Here is a 20,613-nt window from a genome sequence, read left to right on the forward strand (position 1 = left end):
AAAAACCTAATTCCTCCCATCAAATGCCCCTGCGTGGCCTTCCTTTTGATCCTTTTGTCCCCAGGAAAATCCAGAAGCCAAGCCATCTCTAGAGTTCATCTTTTGTTACCTCAAGGAAACCAGCAGAGATGGAATCATAGGCGACCAGGTGCCCAGCAGGGGCATTGTCTCCAGGGATTTTGTGATAAACCCCATAAGTTCTCCTTAAGTTCTCCTTAGGGAGATTTTTGACCACAGATCCACCAAGAGAGCCTAAAAAAATAAGGGCCTTTAATGAGGCCATTCAGAGTCTCCAGACTTCCAGAGTTATCCCTCCGGTGCTGGAAAAGGAAAGATATATAGAAACAAGGGGGGGTCCTTCAGACCAGTCCTTGAACATCTATTTACAGGTGGACAAATTCAAAATTAAAGTAGCTGAGGTCTGTAATTAAAAGTATGGAGCAGGGGAGATCATGGTATACATGAACATCAAGAATTCTTATCCGACCATACCTATCTGGGAAGGACACCTGTCCTTCGATTTGCTTTGAAGTCACAGCACTTCCAGTTCAGGGCCCTTCCTTTTGGATTATGTATGGCCTTGAGGATCTTAACAAAGGTCATGGCCATCATGATGGCGTCACTATGGTCCAGGGGGATAACTATGCTCCCATACCTGCACAACTTTCTGATAAGGGTGAATTCCCTGGCGTTACTCCTCAGACATGTAACAGAGATGGACTCTAGAGTTACATGGGTGGATATTGAATTTCAAAAATCAAACCTGGCACTGTCACATAGAATGGTTTTCTTGGGGGTTATTCTTCGATACCCTCACACAATGGATGTTTCTGCTGTTTATCCCTTCAAGATATGGTGAAGTCCCACTTGATCAGAAATCAGGTGTTCGTCCACATTTGCATGAAAGTCCTGGCCAAAATTGTCTCCTCTTCTGAGGCAATCCAATTCGCCCAGTTTCACTCAAAGGAGTTCCAGAACGAACACATCACAAAGTAGACCAGATCCTACTTACAGCTAAACTCTCAATGCATTGCTATGGTTCCCAGAGTGTGCCAGTCCTTGTGGTGGTGTCCGAAGGGAAGCCACCTCACCAGTGGACGTTCATTCACCGTCTGCTATTGGATCCTTCTCACAGCGGATGCCAGCCTAAGGGCTTGGGTGTTAGTTGTCCTCGAACAGCATTTCCAAGGTCATTGGATGCTGGAGGAGTCCAAGCTCACTAATAATGTGCTGGAGCAAAGGTCAGTAGTAAAGGCACTGACCAAGGCCCGGGCCACTCTTTTAGGAAAATCAGTCAAGATCAACTTAGGCAATGTTATGGCTGTTATATATCTGAATCACCAAGGAGTCACCTGGAGCTCCCAGGCTATGAGGGAGATGTCTTGCATCATGCGGTGGGCCAAAAGACATCTTCAGGTCATCATGGCCAGGGTGGGCAATTCGTCAGGATATTCATCTAAGGGAGTGATCAATCCACCGGGTCGTTTTAAAACAACTAGTGGATCGGTGAGGATAGCCACACATCGTTCTGATGGTGTATCAACTCAACTACAAACTGAATGTCTATGGTGTCAGATCTAAAGACTCCAGGGCATTGTTCGTAGATGCCATGGTGGTACCTTGGGACATCCCACTAGTCCTACCTCTTCTCTCCAATGGCCATGCTCCCAAAGGTCTTTAAGAAGATAAAAAGAGAAGGAGTCCATGCAATCCTCATGGCCCAGGAAGACCTATAAGGTCCTGGCACTCCAATCTGTTCCTCATGCTGGATGCACCTGCATTGACTCTTCAACTGCATCCAGACCTTCGCTCTCAAGACTGATTCTGGCATCAACATTTAACACAGCCAGTTTTAATGAGGTGGACTTTGAAGCTGGCATACTAAAAGCTAATTGTCTCTCAAAGAACATGGTGCAGACCATGCTGTTAGCCTGGAAGCCTTCTCTGCCAGGAGCCACCATAAAATCTGGAAGGCTGGCATATCCTGGTGAGAGCAGTAAGGGTTCCCAACATTGGTTTTTAGATTTAAAAAGATTTTATTTTTGACCGCCCACGGCACTCCCTTATTGTGCATTGTCTACATTGGTCCAACCCATTCCCTCCCCCATTACACATCTCATGTCATAGGCAGTCATATGATTTGCGTTCATACATGAATTGCAGGCACTTGTGTTTATTGGCGTAAGGTCCACAGACCTATTTCAGGCAAGGTACTTCACAAAAATGGACGTACATCTGAAGAATCAGACTCATAATGTCCTTTACGTAGCTGCCCTCGCTACACTTGACTGATTCCATTCAGCTTGGCAAGTTTGGTTTTCACCCTTTGATAAGTTTGAGCAATAGTTGGCAAAATAAATAAAGTTAATCTTTAATTAATTGTAAAGATAGACCCTATAAGCGAGGACCCTAGTATCATTAATGTGTTCACAACTTGCAATCCAAAGCGTTTTTGCACTGTGCATACATTTATCTATTTGATTAATTGTCAAAGAGAATTAAAAATGTTGCCAAAATTTTGTTTTAAAATAAATTTCTAATTATTTTTAAAAAAGTTAAATATGTTTGAGCAACTATTTTTAATATTAATGTCACTCATTGTATTGCTACAAATATGACGCAAGTAAATTAGTGTGTGCTAATCACTTGATTAGTAATATTATCTTCATCATTCTATGTGCTCTTTCTATTTTTCTCCAGTTTCAGCGGTTATGGATTTACACAGATATCTTGCTCTCTTCAACGTCCATCAGAAAATGACCCACTTTTAGAGAGGAAACTCCATATAACGCTAGACATGGAGGCAGAATTTTGGTTTCATTATCTGGTTACAACTTTGTACTGTTCAACGTACAAGATAGAGAATTTAATGTGAGTATGACTGTCTAATAACAGAGCTATGTGCATTCTGGACTTCTCATTCAGGGCCTCATTCACTTTGGAACGCAATGTGAACGCAATTTGCATTTTAAAAAAATTGGGCGTTAATTGCATTCACGTAATAGCGTTCTGTTACAGTTTTGCTACCTGCTTCTGTGTTTTGTTGGTGTTTAACCTTGGATTGCTTTCCTGTGTATGACCTCTGCCTTTTCCTGTACTCTGAACCTTTGCCTGTGACCCTGACCTTCTGCCTGTACTCAGACTCTGAACCTTTGCCTGTGACCCTGACCTTCAGCCTGTCCCTGGATTCTGAACCTTTGCCTGTGGTCCTGACCCAGCTTGTACCAGACATCTCCGCCGGCTCACTGTCAGGCCAGGTAGACATTATCATCTCTGTCCAGTCCGCAGACCACTGGCCTGTCCCTACTCCATGTATTACCTCCTGTACCTGAGTGCTGCCGTGTGACCATAAACTTGTACTACACTGAGTATAAGTCCTGGGGGCATCCGAGTACCTGTGAGCATAACCAGTCTCTACGGGAAAGGCGACTATAGGTGAAGACAGACCTCTTTTGCTAGTTCTACAAGTTTATGTCGCACTGGTGGCCATAACAATAAGTACACTCTGGCTATATGTTATATGCTGTATGTAGACAGACAGAACAGACTGCAGGATACACATTGCATATGTGCAATTTTAAATCCCATCAGAACGCATGAAAAAAAAAAAATCTGTTAAATAAATTAATATTTCTTACTAGTATAATTATTAATAAAAATACATTAAGAAAAAAAATATTTTTTTCCATGAAATACATAAATCAGGATAGTCATAATATATATTGTACATAAAATGCATGTTTACAATTGCTCTCACTTGCAAACACATGTTCTGGCAGCATACGTGTCAGTCATCACTATCAGTCGGCACTTCCATGTGCACTGTAGCTGATGCTAATTATACGGCTAAAATACACGTACCTAAGAGATGCTCAGAGCTTGAATCGGATGGATGTGTGTGTGCTCGAACTTGTCACACCCTTACTGTACATTGACTATGTGCATCCGACCCTTCACTCTCCCGTTCCACTCTTCAACCCGTAGTCATTTGCGTTTGGACAAGAATTGGTTACTTATAATTAATCCAGATGAAGCAACCGCCAATATGTTTCAATCAGCAAAAATCCCTCCTGACCTAATATTGCAGTCCTAATTCTCCCTGAATCCATTATTCTTCATCATTTTAATTAACGGTCGTAATCCTGGATACACTTTTCCGCTAAAAATGTGCTTAACCCTTTCCTAAACATATCAATTGAATCTGCCATCACAAGCTTTCCTGGCAGTCAATTCCATATCTTGACTGCCCTTACTGTAAAGAACCCCTTCCTTTGCTGGTTGTGAAACTTATTATCCTCTAACCTTAAGGGATGACCATGTGTCCTATGTATGGTCCTTGGGATAAAAAGTTCACAAGAAAGTTCTCTATATTGAGCCTTAATGTATTTGTACATAGTAATCATATCCCCTCTTAGACGCCTCTTTTCTACAGTAAACATGCCTAAACTGGCTAACCTTTCCTCATAACTTAATGACTCCATACCCTTTATCAATTTTGTCACTCTTCTCTGAACACCTTCTAATTCCAAAATGTCTTTTTTACAAAGTGGTGGCCAGAACTGTACTGCATATTCAAAATAAGATCTTATCAACAAATTATATAGTGGCAAAATTACACAGTCTTCCCTTGCATCAATGCCCTTTTTATGCATGTCAATACTTTATTAGCCCTTGCAGCTGCTGCTTGACATTGAGCACAAGTCTACTGTCTACAAGCACTACCAAATCCTTCTCCATTATAACTCTTTTAAATTTATCCCATTTAATTTATAGATTCAGTGCTTGTTTTTTTGTTTCGTAAATGCATAACCTTACATTTATCTATGTTAAACTTCATCTTCCATTTGGCCGCCCAATCCTCCAGTTTATTCAAATCCCTCTGTAGAGAAACTACATCTTGCTCTGATTTTTATACCATGCAAAGTTTAGTGTCATCTGCAATAATGGAAACTTTGCTCTCTAAACCATCACTAAGGTCATTAATAAATATATTAAAAAGGAGTGGCCCCAGCACGGAACCTTGAGGTACACCACTTAAAACTTTTGACCAATCAGAAAATGTTCCATTTATCACAACTCTCTGTTTCCCATTCTCCAACTAGTTTTTGACCCAAGTATAAATGTTTCCTAGACTTAGTTCCCCTAATTTGTAAACCAACCTCTTGTGTGGCATTGTATCAAAGGCCTTTGCAAAACCTAACTCGACCACATCTACTTTACTACTATGGTCTCATCAACTTTTTCGTAGAAACTATTTAGATTAGTTTGACAATACCTATCCCTCTCAAATCCATGCTTATTTCCACTAATAATCTTATTGTGAACCAAGTAATCCTGAATACTATCCCTTAATATACCTTCCAATAGTTTCCCCACTATTGATGACAGGCTTACAGGTCTATAATGCCCTGGTTGTGATCTCATTCCCTTTTTAAACAATGGCACCAAATCTGCTAATTACCAGTCCCTTGGTACTGAGTCTGATGAAAATGAATCTACGAAAATTAAGAAAAGCGGTCTAGCTATTTTTGCGTTTAGCTCCATAAGAACCCTTGGGTGAATGTCATCTGGACCTGGAGCTTTATTTATCTTAATTTTATTCAGTCGTCTTTGGACTTCTTCCTTAGTCAGCCAATTATTAATTAATGGAATGGTTGCATTTCCATTTGTATGTATTGTTCCTACCATTTGTTCCTCTCTAGTAAATACTGAAGAAAAAAAGATGTTTAATACCTCTGCTTTTTCCTTCTTATCATTAATCAATCCAGCCATCTCACTTTTTGGGGGTCATATATTGTCTTTTTTTAATCCTTTTGCCATTTATATAAATAACTTTTTAGGGTTTGTCTTACTTTCATTTGTAGCTTGTTTTTCATTTTCTAATTTAGCAAATCTACTTTTCTTTTTGCATTTTTTATTACAATCCATGTAGATACGAAAGGACTCCCCAGTCCCTTCAGACTTAAACAATTTAAATGCATGCTTCTTCCTTTTTATTTTTTCTCTTACCTTTTTATTTAGCCACTTTGGTTGAGTCTTAATTGTTTTACATTTGTTTCAAAAAGGAATGAACTTATAAGGGCTAGATTTACTAAACTGCGGGTTTGAAAAAGTGGAGATGCTGCCTATAACAACCAATCACATTCGAGTTGTCATTTATTTAGTACATTCAAGAAAATAATAACTAGATTCTAATTGGTTGCTATAGGCAACATCCCCACTTTTTCAAACTCACAGTTTAGTAAATATACCCCCTATGTGTATGTTTCCAAGAACATTTTAAAAACAGCCCACCTTTCTTCTGTATTTTTTCCTTCAAAAACTGAGTCGCAATCTGTGCACTTTTTAGACTCCTTAGCATATTAAAATTTGCCTTTCTAAAGTTTAAAGCCCTAGTTGATCCCTTATACTGTTGCTTCTGGAAACTAATTTCAAATGAGACCATATTATGACCTCTGTTGCCCAAGTGCTCCTTTACTTGAATATCTGATATTACGTCTACATTATTTGTTATGACAAGGTCCAGTATAGTCCAGTTTCTAGTTGGTTGCTCTGTTTGTGACATGCAATGGTATTTTAGTGTCATCAGAAACCGGTTGATCCAAGCTGTACCACAAGTCACAGTACTCCAATCAATGTCCAAATAATTAAAATCCTCCATAATTAAAACTTGACCCACTTGTCTAGACTTTTCGGTTTGCTGTAGAAGTTGGGCTTCCTTAACCATACTAATATCTGGCGGTTTATAGCATATCCCTATCAGCAATCTCTCTGAGATTTTTTTCCTACACTGGATATTTCCACCCACAGTGACTCTATATTATCACCAATTTTCTCGTAAATAACTTCCTGTACACTTGGTTTTAACACTGGCTTAATATAAAGACATACTCCTCCTCCCCTTTTATATAACCTATCTCTCCTGAGAGTATAGCCCTCCAAGTTGACTGCCCAGTCATGTGTATCATCCCAATATGTCTCAGTTATACCTATAATATCATATTGCTCACTCATTGCTACTAGTTCTAACTCCCTCATTTTACCTGTAAGGCTTCTTGTATTTAGAGGCATACACTTAAATCTATTGCCTCTCTTCGTTATTCCTTTTTGCATTGATATAACTGATTTCCTTATTGGATTTAACAAGGACCTATGCTTATGAGCTATGCTTCCCTTCCCTCCCCCCTCTCAACTCCTTGACTCTTGTTAAATTCCTCCTTACTACTCTTAATGTCTATCCCATATATAATTGCTTGCCCCTCCCTGCAAAGCCTAGTATAAAATCTCCTCCAATCTTCTACCCATCCTCTCCTCTAGCACAGCAGCCCCCTCCTCATTCGGGTGCAATCCATCTCAACAATAAAGATGGCAACTGACCGAAAAATCAGCCCAGTGCTCTAGGAATCAAAAACCGTCCTTCCTACACCAATCTCTTAGCCACGCATTAACCTCCCTAATCTCTTGCTGCCTCCCTGGGCTCATTCATGGCACAGGTAGTATTTCTGAAAATACTACCTTGGATGTCCTTGCCTTAAGTTTGTGACCCAAGTTCCTGAAATCATTCTTTAGTACACCCCATCTTCCTCTAACTCGGTCATTGGTGCCAACATGCACCAACACCACCGGGTCATTTCCAGCCTCTCCCAACAATCTGTCTGCTCGATCTGCAATATGTCGAACCCGAGTACCCAGGAGACAACATACTGTTCAGCATGCACAGTCCCGGTAACAGATTGTCCTATCTACCTTCCTAATAATTGAATTCCCTACCACCATGATCTGTCTTTGGGTGATATTGGATTCTGGCCTGTCCTTAACTCCTCACATTCAATTCCTTACAAATCATGTGGTCTCCAAATCTCTCCTGCATGTGCCCTTACCTCACTAATGACACCACTAAAACAGTAATTTATGTTCCTGTTGTCATTTCCAAAGCTCTCCACAATCCTGTAAATATCTGTTCTCCCCACTTACCACTCTATCCATGCTCTGTGGTCTGTCAATGACCCATACCTATCATCCTCCCTTATCACCAGCTCTCACTTCTGTCTCCAGCAGTTTACCCATGCTGCATATATACTTTGGAATGCCTATCATCTCCTGGTATTATAGCCTTAGTTTAGTAAAGAACCCCATCCCCTTTCATGTACTCCTGCCATCGATGATTTATTTACTCAGCATCTTCAACATTGACTCTATACTGTCATTTGTCTTCATTTTTAATGCCATTTATCTCTGTGCTACATACAAACTAGCTGGGTAACTAGTTCAAAACACAAAGTTTGTTCACAAATGACTGGTCCACTGCTCAAAACAAGCATGTCAATCCTGTCTCATATCTCTCTGGTTTGTTAATCAGTGTATGCTTTTTCCCTTTGTTTTTCCCCGATTGTACAGCACTGTGGAATATATTGGCGCTATATAAATAGAGGATAATAATTATTAGATGACTATCTGTTGTGTAGAACACACAATCTCCATATTAAACTGATGACAAATGTACTGTATAACAACCTACTCTTGTGTCATTCCTTTCTCTCCTCAGTGTGAGCTTCCATTGCAACAGCCCAATAGATTGTTCTATTCATGCTCTCCCAGCAGCTGAAATGCCTTCCCAGGTGAAATATAAACTGGTTTTATATACACGCAGGTACTTTTTTGAGGTGGTCTCAGTGCTGTTTGATTATACATGCAGGATAGAACATTTATGGTGAGTATTTCAGATTTGTACAAAACTGGCATATGTGTGGGTTAGGCATTTTATATATGTATTTATTGTTACATATAAAGTCAGAGGTGACACAATGATGAAAGTCAAGTATGATGAAGAGGTATAGACTATGAATAACATTGAGAGTCCCGTTACTATATTATGATTACAAAGAAAGATGCGGTGTGAGAAAGTCCAGAGGAAGTGAGTGACACATGTAGGGAGAGGACAAGTGGCCTTTCAGGGCGTTAGGTCTGTGACCTTTGTGGGCACAGGTTGTGCATAATTAAGGCCATGGACCAAATGAAACCTGTAGGTAAAAATCGTGAGATACGTGTGTGTAAACATTGTTGGCCAGATTCATTAACGAACATAAATGCTGATACATGACATATTTTGCATTAAATGGCACTGCGCATATCTAGAGGTGGACTATACACCAGTGAACGCAAGAACATCCGATACATCTTCAAATTTAAAGGGCACCATCGACAGCCTACTTTTTCATGGTCGGAGTGGGGGAGGGGAAAGGGAGTATGCACGTGGTCAATGTAAAGTAATTTTATGTACAATAGACATAATAACATCCTGATAAATGTATTTCATAGGGGAAAAATATGAAAACATTTTTTATAATGTTTTTTCATTAATGACTATATTACAAACAGATGACAATAATTGAATACTTTGTTATTATTATTTCTGTGTGTTCCGCTGGGACTTTACATGAAAAATTGCACAATACGCTGGTTTCTTGCGCCTTAATGAATCAGGCTCTGTGTATCTCCTTTCAGTGTAGGTTACATGAACCTTGTGGATAAAGGGTGTATAACAATTGTGGGTACAACTGTTTTTCTTCTCCAGTGTGAAATGTAATATCCTACAAGAGATGGATGTTTATCACCTGGCAACTAATATACGTCATAACCAGTCGCTGAGGAAACTTGACCTATCTGGTAACAAACTGGTTGGATCTTATTTCAATGATTTGATTACAGCTCTGTCCTGTCCGACCTGCAAGATAGAGGAATTAATGTGAGTATAGTGTGATTTCCTAGAGATTGCTGTTCTCCTGCTCAGTGATTTCCTAGAGATTGCTGTTCTCCTGCTCGGTGATTTGCCAGAGATTGTTGTTCTCCTGCTCAGTGAGTTCCTAGAGATTGCTGTTCTCCTGCTCGGTGATTTCCTAGAGATTGCTGTTCTCCTGCTCGGTGATTTCCTAGAGATTGCTGTTATCCTGCTTGGTGATTTGCTAGAGATTGCTGTTATCCTGCTTGGTGATTTGCCAGAGATTGCTGTTCTCCTGCTCTGTGATTTCCCAGAGATTGCTGTTCTCCTGCTCGGTGATTTCCTAGAGATTGCTGTTCTCCCGCTCGGTGAGTTCCTAGAGATTGCTGTTCTCCTGCTCAGTGATTTCCTAGAAATTGCTGTTCTCCGGCTCAGTGATTTCCTAGAGATTGCTGTTCTCCTGCTCAGTGATTTCCTAGAGATTGCTGTTCTCCTGCTCAGTGATTTCCTAGAAATTGCTGTTCTCCTGCTCTGTGATTTGCTAGAGATTGCTGTTCTCCTGCTCAGTGATTTCCTAGAGATTGCTGTTCTCCTGCTCGTTGATTTGCCAGAGATTGCTGTTCTCCTGCTCAGTGATTTCCTAGAGATTGCTGTTCTCCTGCTCGGTGATTTCCTAGAGATTGCTGTTCTCTTGCTCTGTGATTTCCCAGAGATTGCTGTTCTCCTGCTCAGTGATTTCCTAGAGATTGCTGTTCTCCTGCTCAGTGATTTCCTAGAGATTGCTGGTCTCCTGCTCGGTGATTTGCCAGAGATACCTAATCTCTAGCCCATAAAACAATATTAACATTTCATCTTCAGCATCAACTGACAATGAGATTCTTATCACTGTTGTGTCTCATGCAACCCATGAACTTTCGCTTACGCCGTAAATTGCAACTGGAATATTTTCCACTGCTCTGAGGAAACTGTATTTTCATTACAATCCAAAAGAAATTAGTCTAAGGAGAGAAACCCCAATATTACAATGTTATAAATTTCTTTTGATAAAAAAATAAATGTGTTGGGATTAGTATTGTCATTGTAAAATGCAAGAATATCACACTGTAATATTCCTGTTAAGGAGAAGTAGTATGTTACAAAAGTTGTACAAATGCTATGTAAACTTACAAGTGAGTGCAGTCTACAGCCTGAGCAGTGTACAGTCTGAGAAGTGTACAGCCTGAGCAGTATATATACAGACTCTATACAGCCTGAGCAGTATACAGCCTGAGCAGTGTACAGTCTGAGAACTGTACAGCCTGAGCAGTATATATACAGACTCTATACAGCCTGAGCAGTGTACAGTCTGAGAAGTGTACAGTCTAAGCAGTGTAGACAGCAGTGTACAGCCTGAGTAGTGTACAGTCTGAGCAGTGTAGACAGCAGTGTACAGCCTGAGCAGTGTACAGTCTGAGAAGTGTACAGCCTGAGCAGTATATATACAGACTCTATACAGCCTGAGCAGTATAGAGTCTGAGCAGTGTACAGTCTAAGCAGTGTAGACAGCAGTGTACAGCCTGAGTAGTGTACAGTCTGAGCAGTGTAGACAGCAGTGTACAGCCTGAGCAGTGTACAGTCTAGAACTAAACTGCATCTGCATTTTGAACTGTTATTGTACTTTCAGTCTCAGCAGTGTAACACCATTGAATGTATTTAGAAATGAGGGTGTGCGGAACAACTCCTCTGAAATGTTGTATATTTTAAAAGATTTGGTTGCCTTCTTTTTGGCTAAGCACTCCACCCATATAGCCATAGGTATTATTAAGCAGAGGAGAATAAAGTTGTAATTTAGAAGCACTAAATGTGGTAAGTCCCATTTTATAAAATTATAAATTGTTAGTGTAGGTACCCATCTGAATGAGGTAATTTTGACTTGGTAGATGGGCATCTGTGCCAAGGCCTTGGGTGGCAGAATTTTAGGGGTGGCTAAGGCTTCCCCTTGTTTCATCACTACCACATTTTTTGTAATCGTCTCCTGTCATCATATATCAAATATTGTTATAAGTACTAGTAGAATTTTTTTTTTTATTAAATGAAGGTAGGATGTTGAGCTTTGTAGCAATGGGATATAGGGTGGTGGGAAATTTGGAGAAGCAGCAAAAGCAGCCTAGTGATATGTCGTGTATATACTGTTATCTGTGTGTATGTTCCCCACAGGCTCCAGGAAACTGGTCTGGGAGATGAACAGGTTCTCAAGCTGGCTTCTTTGGGACATAGCTCAACCATCACACATATGGACCTGAGCAGGAATCTAAGTGTCGGATATAAGAACATCAAAATACTTATAATGAGCTTAGCTCACCTGAAGGAGATCAGGTAGGTGGAAGAAGACCGTGTAATTCACCAACTTGTTGTCATGTAGTCAGGGGCATTTAAAACATACAACAACCCTGGACGTTGCCTCACATTTATTTATTAACATTTTTGTATACAGCGACAGTGTTTTATCTAGCACTTTTTTTTCACAGGAATGTTTAATTTTATCTAGAAAAAAAATATACTGGTTACACTCTCCCTCCCGTTTCCCACAACGCAGACAGACACAGCCCTCACTGAGTGAAAGTGGAGAATGATTGTGAGGATTCCCAACACTAGCTCCAGATGACAGCTGTCAGAACACAATTACTCTGAGGATTCACAACACTAGATGACAGCTGTCAGAAAATAGTTCACAGTGACCGCTAAAAACACCTTCTCTCAATTCCTGTAACCAGCACTCTGCTAAGATCAGCAATCTAGCTGTAACCTCACTGCTTTCCTTACCCTGCAGTCAGCCCTTCAGTGAAAAGGTTAAGTCATTCAGAACAATTTATCTCCCCTGTTTGTAGCTTTTATAAAGTCCCTCAGTTCTACCAAACCGTTGCAGAAGTAAAGTTTTGTTTTGCATTACTCTGCTTGTGCATTAAAGAAAGCTTGTTTTATTTGAAGGTACATAACGATTCTACCTTTTCCAATCCTTCAACCTTAGTTTCGTCTCGCACAATTCTTCCATCTCCAATCCCTTGACTTTGACTTCGCCCATCACTATTTTACCTTCTCCATTCCCTTGACTTTGTTCATCACTATTCTACCTTCTTTAATCCTTTGTCTTCAGTTTGCACCACATGTCCAGTCCTCTCAGGACTAAGCAGCTTGGCCTGACGTGGTATGTCTCTGATAGCTACCATACCCCAGCCAAGTGGTTCTTTTCTGGTAGCTGCCAGCACCGTGACAATGATCAGTCTACGTGATAATGGTGGAAGATGTGCAGTGATGTTAGAAATGTAGAAGGTTCTGGGAGAATTTATTTCCCCTCTGCTTTCATGGTCAACAATTGTCTCACAAATCAGTGCATCACTATCTACATCACAGAACATCTAATCCTCCTTCACTTAAATGGACAAAGTATGCCAATGATCTATCTAGTTGGTGTTACAGTCATGGGTGAATTAAACATAACAATAGAGATGGTTTTCTTTGTAGAGGTTGTTAAATGTGGATTTAATTTAAGTTTAATAATCACACATACTGTAATATAATCAGTGGTCGGAGGTGAAATTTATAAGTGGTGGTATGGGAAATGTAAGTGGAGTTTTTCAACCAAAGCAGTAGGAGAATTGACGTTATGGGATGCCACCATATACCAGCTCTCTTCCACCACTAAATATAATTATAACACATTTATATTAAACATACTAAATACACTAACTTATATTTTATCCTCTTAGGATATATTTCAACACATTTTCTGAAAAAGAAAGAAAAAGTTTAAAAGACCTGGAAGGCCGGAGGCCAGGTCTGAAGATTTTTGTATGACTCCTGGGCATCATGTGAATGGATTAAAACACACTCACAAAAACTGCTAGGAGGTGTAGTAAAGAGATGGGGTTAGATTTACTGAAACCTCTAAAAAGGAAAAGTGGAAGTGTTACCCATAGCAACCAATCAGGTTCTAGCTATCATTTATCTAGTGCATGCTAGGAAACTAATGCTAGAATCTGATTGGTTGTTATGGGCAACACCTCCACTTTTCCTCTCAAGAACTTTTAGCAAATCTCCTCCATGGTGTTTTGAGGGGATAATGAAAGGTTATGGACAGGTACAGGTCCATAGAAAATAACAGGGTCCTCAAAATATATATTTGAGACTTGTTGTGTTTTTTAATTCCTACATGTGTTGTGTCAGTTACCTCAGGAGACCACCCTCTCTTTCCTCTACAATTCATTAAATCACACTGTTTATTTTTCTATATGAGTTGTAACAAACCAATTTAGTAGGGGAAGGGCTCCTTTTAATTTATTTGGTGCCCATAGTATGGAGTAAAGCTCTTGGTCAGCGAAAACTTCAGTTCACATAGGTGTCAAGTTGTTATACATATGAGCTGATGCTTCTCCTGGCATACAAGCATGGATGTGGTTTAAAGTAAACACTGATCTATGGAAGGTTGTCATTAGAGATAACAAAGAAGTTGCTCCATCTGTCCTATCGAGTAGCAACAATCCTCCTATGAGTAATATTTACTTATAAACTTCTCCAGGCTCTTTTACCTGGAGAATTATTATATACAAGAATTAATGGAGGAGAGAATCTCCTGACCTCCAGGTATCTCAGAATGGTGGATCTGCTACTTAAGGGGAGGAGAGTTGAAATTTAATGGTTTTCCTGAAACATCTCCTGGTTACGACCTGTCAAATGAGTCATTAACTTAATCCTTAGTGTTAATCTAAACTTCTCTGTAAAAACAAATAAATTCCTGCTTGACTTATGAACAGTTCCTGTGCTATATATTTTGTTATCAATGAGTAATGATATACAGTACTTATATATGTCAATGTTTTTTTCTGGGGTTCTCAAAATAAAAACCTGTTTTATGGTGTGGTGTTATGTGATATGTTATACTGTATGGTACGAAATACAAGCAAGTAGAATAAATTGTATACATCAAAACACTGGTTGATGGGGCTGGAAAATTATGGGTGCATGGCAGCAATATATATGGAAAACAATTATTGAATATTTGATAAGCCAGGTTTGGTTGTTGATATAGTGATCATTGCAATAAAATAAATTCTCCCAAAATTTGACTCCATTAGGAAAATTTACTATTGAGCTGTTTGGAGGGTGGAACCCTAAACAGCTAGCGTTTTGTGGCAATTTGCGGTTTAGGGCAAACCCCCTGGTAAATCCAGATGGGAAGCATCCAGTTTCACCTTACGTTATATATTGGGTCATTGCTAATCAGCTTCGACCCTAGTCCTCTAGAGGCAGCCCCGAACAAACAATTGGGTCCCCACACATAGAAATGTCAGGCCCAATGCTAAGTGGCACTGGACCCCTCCTGGTACCTCTGGCTGGAGGAGGATACCAGGAAATAGTAAATACTATTAAAATGTGTAGAAAATAGTAATACTAAATAAAACATATTGTCCCATTAGTGAATAAATCTCAAATAGTGTCTCCATTAGTGGGTAAATATATCACAGGCTCCTTTTCAAATGTAAATAAATAATAATGCATCCATTCAATATAGAATATGGAAATATACATTAGTGGCCCCATTTAATAATAAAATTGTCAACGTAAATACCTCAATTAAGTCTCTAATTTTTCTGTAGTGCTTCCTACATAGTTCTTGGCAGACAGGAGCTGCAGGAGGCAGATTGTGACACAGTTTCAGTACAATGTATTTTCTACTGTGTTTTTGAAAACTTTTTCTGTGTGTTCATTTTTATAAATCTCATCTTGCTTGTGTGAATGCCTTTATATGTGGTCATGGACACCACAGGTTACTTTACCAGACCATCAGTATTTAATTTGGGACCTGGACCTAAGAAGACAACAAGCTGTGGTGCCCCACCCTTATGTTTCATTTCATGCTTGTCAGAGTGTAAGCTCATTTGGGCAGGGTCTTCTTTACCTCCTGGTTCATGTTGATTTAATAATAATAATAATAATAATAATAATAATAATAATAATATAATAATATTTTACAGCTGCCAACATAACCTTTGAAGAAAACCCTATCTTTGTACACACATCTCCAGAAATATCCTGACTCAGAAATTAAAATACACTTCTAACCCAACATCTATGTCGACAATCCTCCCTTACTCTTTAACTTTTCTCCCCACCTTTGCAGAAGCTCCCTTCAGACACACATCATTTAATAGGAATTGTTGCTCCCTATCATGTTGCAGTCTTTGATCTTTCAGAATTCAAAATACAGTGATTTGACATGTAAAACACTCTGATGCATTTTTGTGGTATAGAAACGGTATTTCCTATTGATCTTGTGTGTGAGAAACAGAGCTTCTGACAGCTTTAGGATGCTGCATTTTATTGAAGAAAAACAGACAGTTCATAAATGTCCATCTTTTAAGATTACATTGGCACATGCACCCCAGACAGTCACAACAGCACAGAATGATAACAGTGACTGGGAATTGCATGCAGAGCAAGAAAAAAAAAAGCTGCAGTATACAGTGTCACTCACCGGACCGTGAGTGCCTCTGCGCTAGTGCGTGGCTCCCTAGCCTTCCTGCCGGCACCTATCCTGAACCGCGGCCGTCTGCCATCCTGATGGTCTGTGCATGCGCAGCTCCTAAGAACTCTTGTGACTGTTGCTTTCAATCCAAATTGGTTGATCAGGCAACTCCCTATTTAAGGCACCTGTGTGCATTACCTCATTGCCTGATCTTGGAGTCTCATTCCCTGTGATTCTCTGAAGGTGTTCCCTGTGCTCTCCTAGTGTCTTCAGTTTCCTGCTGATTCCTGATCTACTCATCGCTGGTTTCCATACCCGCTACTATCTCCTGTGTACTACTAGTGTCTTCAGTTCCTGTGGATTCCCTGTGCTACTCATCGCTGGTTTCCATACCTGCTACAGTCTCCTGTCTCCTGCTTGTGTCCTCAGCTGGACTCTTGTACACATCCTCACCTATTAAGCAGTGGTACAACTTGCTGTACGCAGACCACTTACTTCCCCGCTACCTACCTGCACCTGGACAAGTCTTCTCACCATAAGCAGTGGTACAACTTGCTATACGCAGACCACTGACTTCCCCGCTACCTACCTGCACCTGGACAAGTCTTCTCACCATAAGCAGTGGTACAACTTGCTATACGCAGACCACTGACTTCCCCGCTACCTACCTGCACCTGGACAAGTCTCTTCACCATAAGCAGTGGTACAAATTGCTGTACGCAGACCACTGACTTCCCTGCTACCTCCCTGCATCTACTCACGTCCATCCTGATCTCCGTGTTCAAATCTGCCTTTCCATTCTATCAGCTAGTCGCTGATTCATTGACCAAAGATTGCTGCAAGTCACTAACTTTCCTATTATTCATTGGCATTCTCTCTCCATCTGCTGTGATATATGTTCCGCTAGTCACCCCGCTACCAGTGGACCGTTGTGTGAACTTCACTACACTGGTAAGCCCAGTCACCTGGTGAAATCCTGGGCAAGACTCCTAGTGTCCGTGACATACAGTTGTCTATACATGGTCAAATTCTGCTGGCAGCTGGGAGGGAGACACTTACAAAAACATACAAAAACTATTTAACAGTATGCATCAATGCCAGGGGTTCTCAGCACTGCAAAATACACACTTCTATTTCTCACCAGCATGTTTGCTTCATCCTCCGTGATGCATTGTCACGGGCACTAGGAGTCTTTACCCAGGGATCACCAGGTGATAGGCTTACCAGAGCAGTATAGGTGGTAATATGGTACTCTGGTAGCAGGGTGATCACGGAACAGGAAATAGCAGATGATGAGATGCTCAGGAAAGTCTATGACTAGCAGCACTGGCAATATGGAGGTAGTAATACACGAGGAACTGTATGGACAAAGGACACGTGAAGGTAGTCAGTGGTCTGCGGTAGCAAGTTGTACCACTGCTATAGTGAGGAGGAATGTCCAACAGAAACGAGGAGGTGATGAGAGTCAGCGGTCTGCGGATAGCAAGTTGTACCGCTGTCTGAGTGAAGGAATGGAATCCAAGTGGAGGTATCCGGGGAGTCAGTGGTCTGCGTTAGCAAGTTGTACCACTGCTATGTGAGAGGATACTGGAACAGGTGAAACTGTAAACAGGAGTCAGTGGTCTGCCACTAGCAAGTTGTACTACTGAATATATATGTGAGGAGGTGCACGGGGAGAGACTGCAACACAATATATACACGGGCACCTTGACTTTGATCCACAGTAATATGCACAATATAAATGTATAAATGACTGAACAACACTGCCAATATAGAAAGTCTCTTGAAGTAATCCGGCATGAGATAACACAGTCAATGATGGCAGTAGAGTCAGCAGATAGTACACTCCAGAGGAGAACCAACACAGTCAAGCAAGGTATGCAATACACAGCACAGTCAATGGGAAGTATGCATACCGTGGTTCAGGAGAAGGCAGTCAGACAGGAGTGCAGAGATACCTGAAGGGCAGGAGACCAGCAGGATACAAGTCCCTGGATGGGTGAAGCAGGGGTCTAGCAGGTGCAGCGCACCGGTAGGTAGACCAGCAGGGAACACAGGAAGGCGTGGAGAGCGGATCAGCAGTAGATGGATGATTAGCGCTGAGAAGTAACAGCAGCGGGTCTCTGCGGGAACACGGAGGTAACCAATAGCAACCAGCAGGTGCAGTAACAGGTAGGTAGACCAGCAGGGAACACAGGAAGGCGTGGAGAGCGGATCAGCAGTAGATGGATGATTAGCGCTGAGAAGTAACAGCAGCGGGTCTCTGCGGGAACACGGAGGTAACCAATAGCAACCAGCAGGTGCAGTAACGATGGGACACCGGAGCAGAGTTGAACAGGCACTGTTGATCACGGAGAATAGCGGGTAGCAATAGTGGAGGCAGACTCAAGGAAACACGGGAGCGTTGACAAGGACTGAAGACTGAAGCGCACAGAGGCAGCGGATAGGAATCAGCCAAACAGTCACGATGAAACACAGACGGGTTGCAGGTTGAAGACTGTAGTGCACGGAGGCAGCGGATAGGAATCAGCTAGCAGTCACGATGATGAAACACAGACGAGTTGCAGGTTGAAGACTGTAGTGCACGGAGGCAGCGGATAGGAATCAGCTAGCAGTCACGATGATGAAACACAGACGAGTTGCAGGTTGAAGACTGTAGTGCACGGAGGCAGCGGATAGGCATCAGCTAACAGTCCCAATAATAAATGGTAGAGTAGAAGTGGTTAGAAGACTGTAGTGCACGGAGGCAGCGGATAGGAATCAGCTCACAGTCACGATGATACAGTAGATGGTAGAAGTGGTATGGGAACCACAGTAGCAGAAGTGGTTTGGAAACCACAGAGGTAGAAGTGGTTTGGAAACCACAGGAATCAGCAGGGCTGAATAAACAAGGAAACACAGGAACACCTTCAGAGACTCATGGGGAATGAGACTCCAAGATCAGGCAATGTGGTGATGACCACAGGTGCTTAATATAGGGAGGTTGCCTGATCTGCCAATTAAGTTAAAGGAACATACACTGAAGGTTTGGAAAGGGCTGCGCATGCGCAGTCCCTCAGGATAGAGGACGTCCACGGTTCCTAATAGTCCGGGAAGAAGCACTCACAGTCCGGTGAGTGACAGTACCCCCCCTTTTAAAGGTGGGCACAGAACGCCTGGAACCGGGCTTGTCCGGATTTTTGGAATAAAACTTCTTCAGAAGGGCAGGAGCATTAAGATCTTCAGCTTTGATCCATGAACGCTCCTCAGGACCAAAGCCCTTCCAATGAACGAGGAAACGGAGGACTCCTCGCGAAATTTTTGCATCCAATACCTCAGTAATCTCGAAATCCTCCTCCTGATGAACTTGAACTGGCTGCGGTGCTGAGGAAGGAGTCGAGAAACGGTTGATGATGAGAGGTTTGAGCAAGGACACATGGAAGGCATTGGAGATCCGAAGATTCTTAGGAAGAAGAAGTTTAACACATACTGGATTGATAACTTGAATGATCCTATATGGACCAATAAAACGAGGGGCGAATTTCATAGATGGAACCTTCAAACGAATATTTTTGGTAGATAACCAGACACGATCTCCAATTTTTAGTGGTGGAATAGCCCGCCTCTTCTTATCTGCGAAAGACTTATATTTGTTAGATGTCTTCTTTAAACAGGTTTTGACCTGAGACCAGATATTTTTGAAGGTCTGACAAGCAGTCTCCACAGCAGGAACTTGGGTGGGCGGGAGGGCAGGAAATTCCGGAAAAGACGGATGGTGACCGTAGACCACAAAGAATGGAGTTTTGGATGATGACTCATGGTACATGTTGTTATGGGCGAATTCAGCCCAAGGGAGCAATTCTACCCAGTTGTCTTGGTTGGCTGAAGAGAACATCCTAATAAAAGTCTCAAGATCTTGATTGACTCGTTCCGTTTGTCCGTTAGATTGCGGATGGTAAGACGATGAGAGTGCTAATCGTATGCCCAAGGTTTTACAAAGGGCCCGCCAGAATCTGGAAACGAATTGTACTCCTCTATCTGACACAATCTCAGACGGACATCCATGGATGCGGAAGATTTCTTTAATGAAATGTTCAGCCAGAGTAGACGAGGAAGGTAAACCGGACAGAGGGACGAAATGAGCCATCTTCGAAAATCTGTCTACCACTACCCAAATAGTATTGTGATTCTTACTTGGTGGCAAATCAGTAACGAAATCCATACTAATATGGGTCCAAGGCTTGGACGGAATGGGTAGTGGTCGCAGCAACCCTGCTGGAGTTCTGCGGGAGGATTTGAACTGAGAACATAAATCACAGGAAGCAATAAACTCTTTGACGTCTCTCCTCATTGAAGGCCACCAGTAACTACGAGAGAGAATCTCAAAGGTCTTATGTTCACCGGCGTGTCCAGA

At 41.4% G+C, this 20,613-nt stretch overlaps 1 protein-coding gene across 1 annotated transcript in view; it reads left to right on the forward strand.

The window, feature by feature from the left end:
* The window catches only part of LOC142108382 (NACHT, LRR and PYD domains-containing protein 12-like), a 36,570-nt gene extending 23,018 nt beyond the window's left edge, over window positions 1–13,552 (forward strand). The window contains exons 7-8 of the mRNA XM_075192006.1: window positions 9,575–9,745; window positions 13,465–13,552. Of these exons, the coding sequence (XP_075048107.1) occupies window positions 9,575–9,745; window positions 13,465–13,552 (259 nt within the window). The remainder of the gene's footprint in view (window positions 1–9,574; window positions 9,746–13,464) is intronic.
* The last annotated feature ends 7,061 nt before the right edge of the window (window positions 13,553–20,613 follow it).

Source organism: Mixophyes fleayi, chromosome 12, assembly GCF_038048845.1.
Source record: "Mixophyes fleayi isolate aMixFle1 chromosome 12, aMixFle1.hap1, whole genome shotgun sequence".
In the NCBI taxonomy this organism is placed as follows: domain Eukaryota; kingdom Metazoa; phylum Chordata; class Amphibia; order Anura; family Limnodynastidae; genus Mixophyes; species Mixophyes fleayi.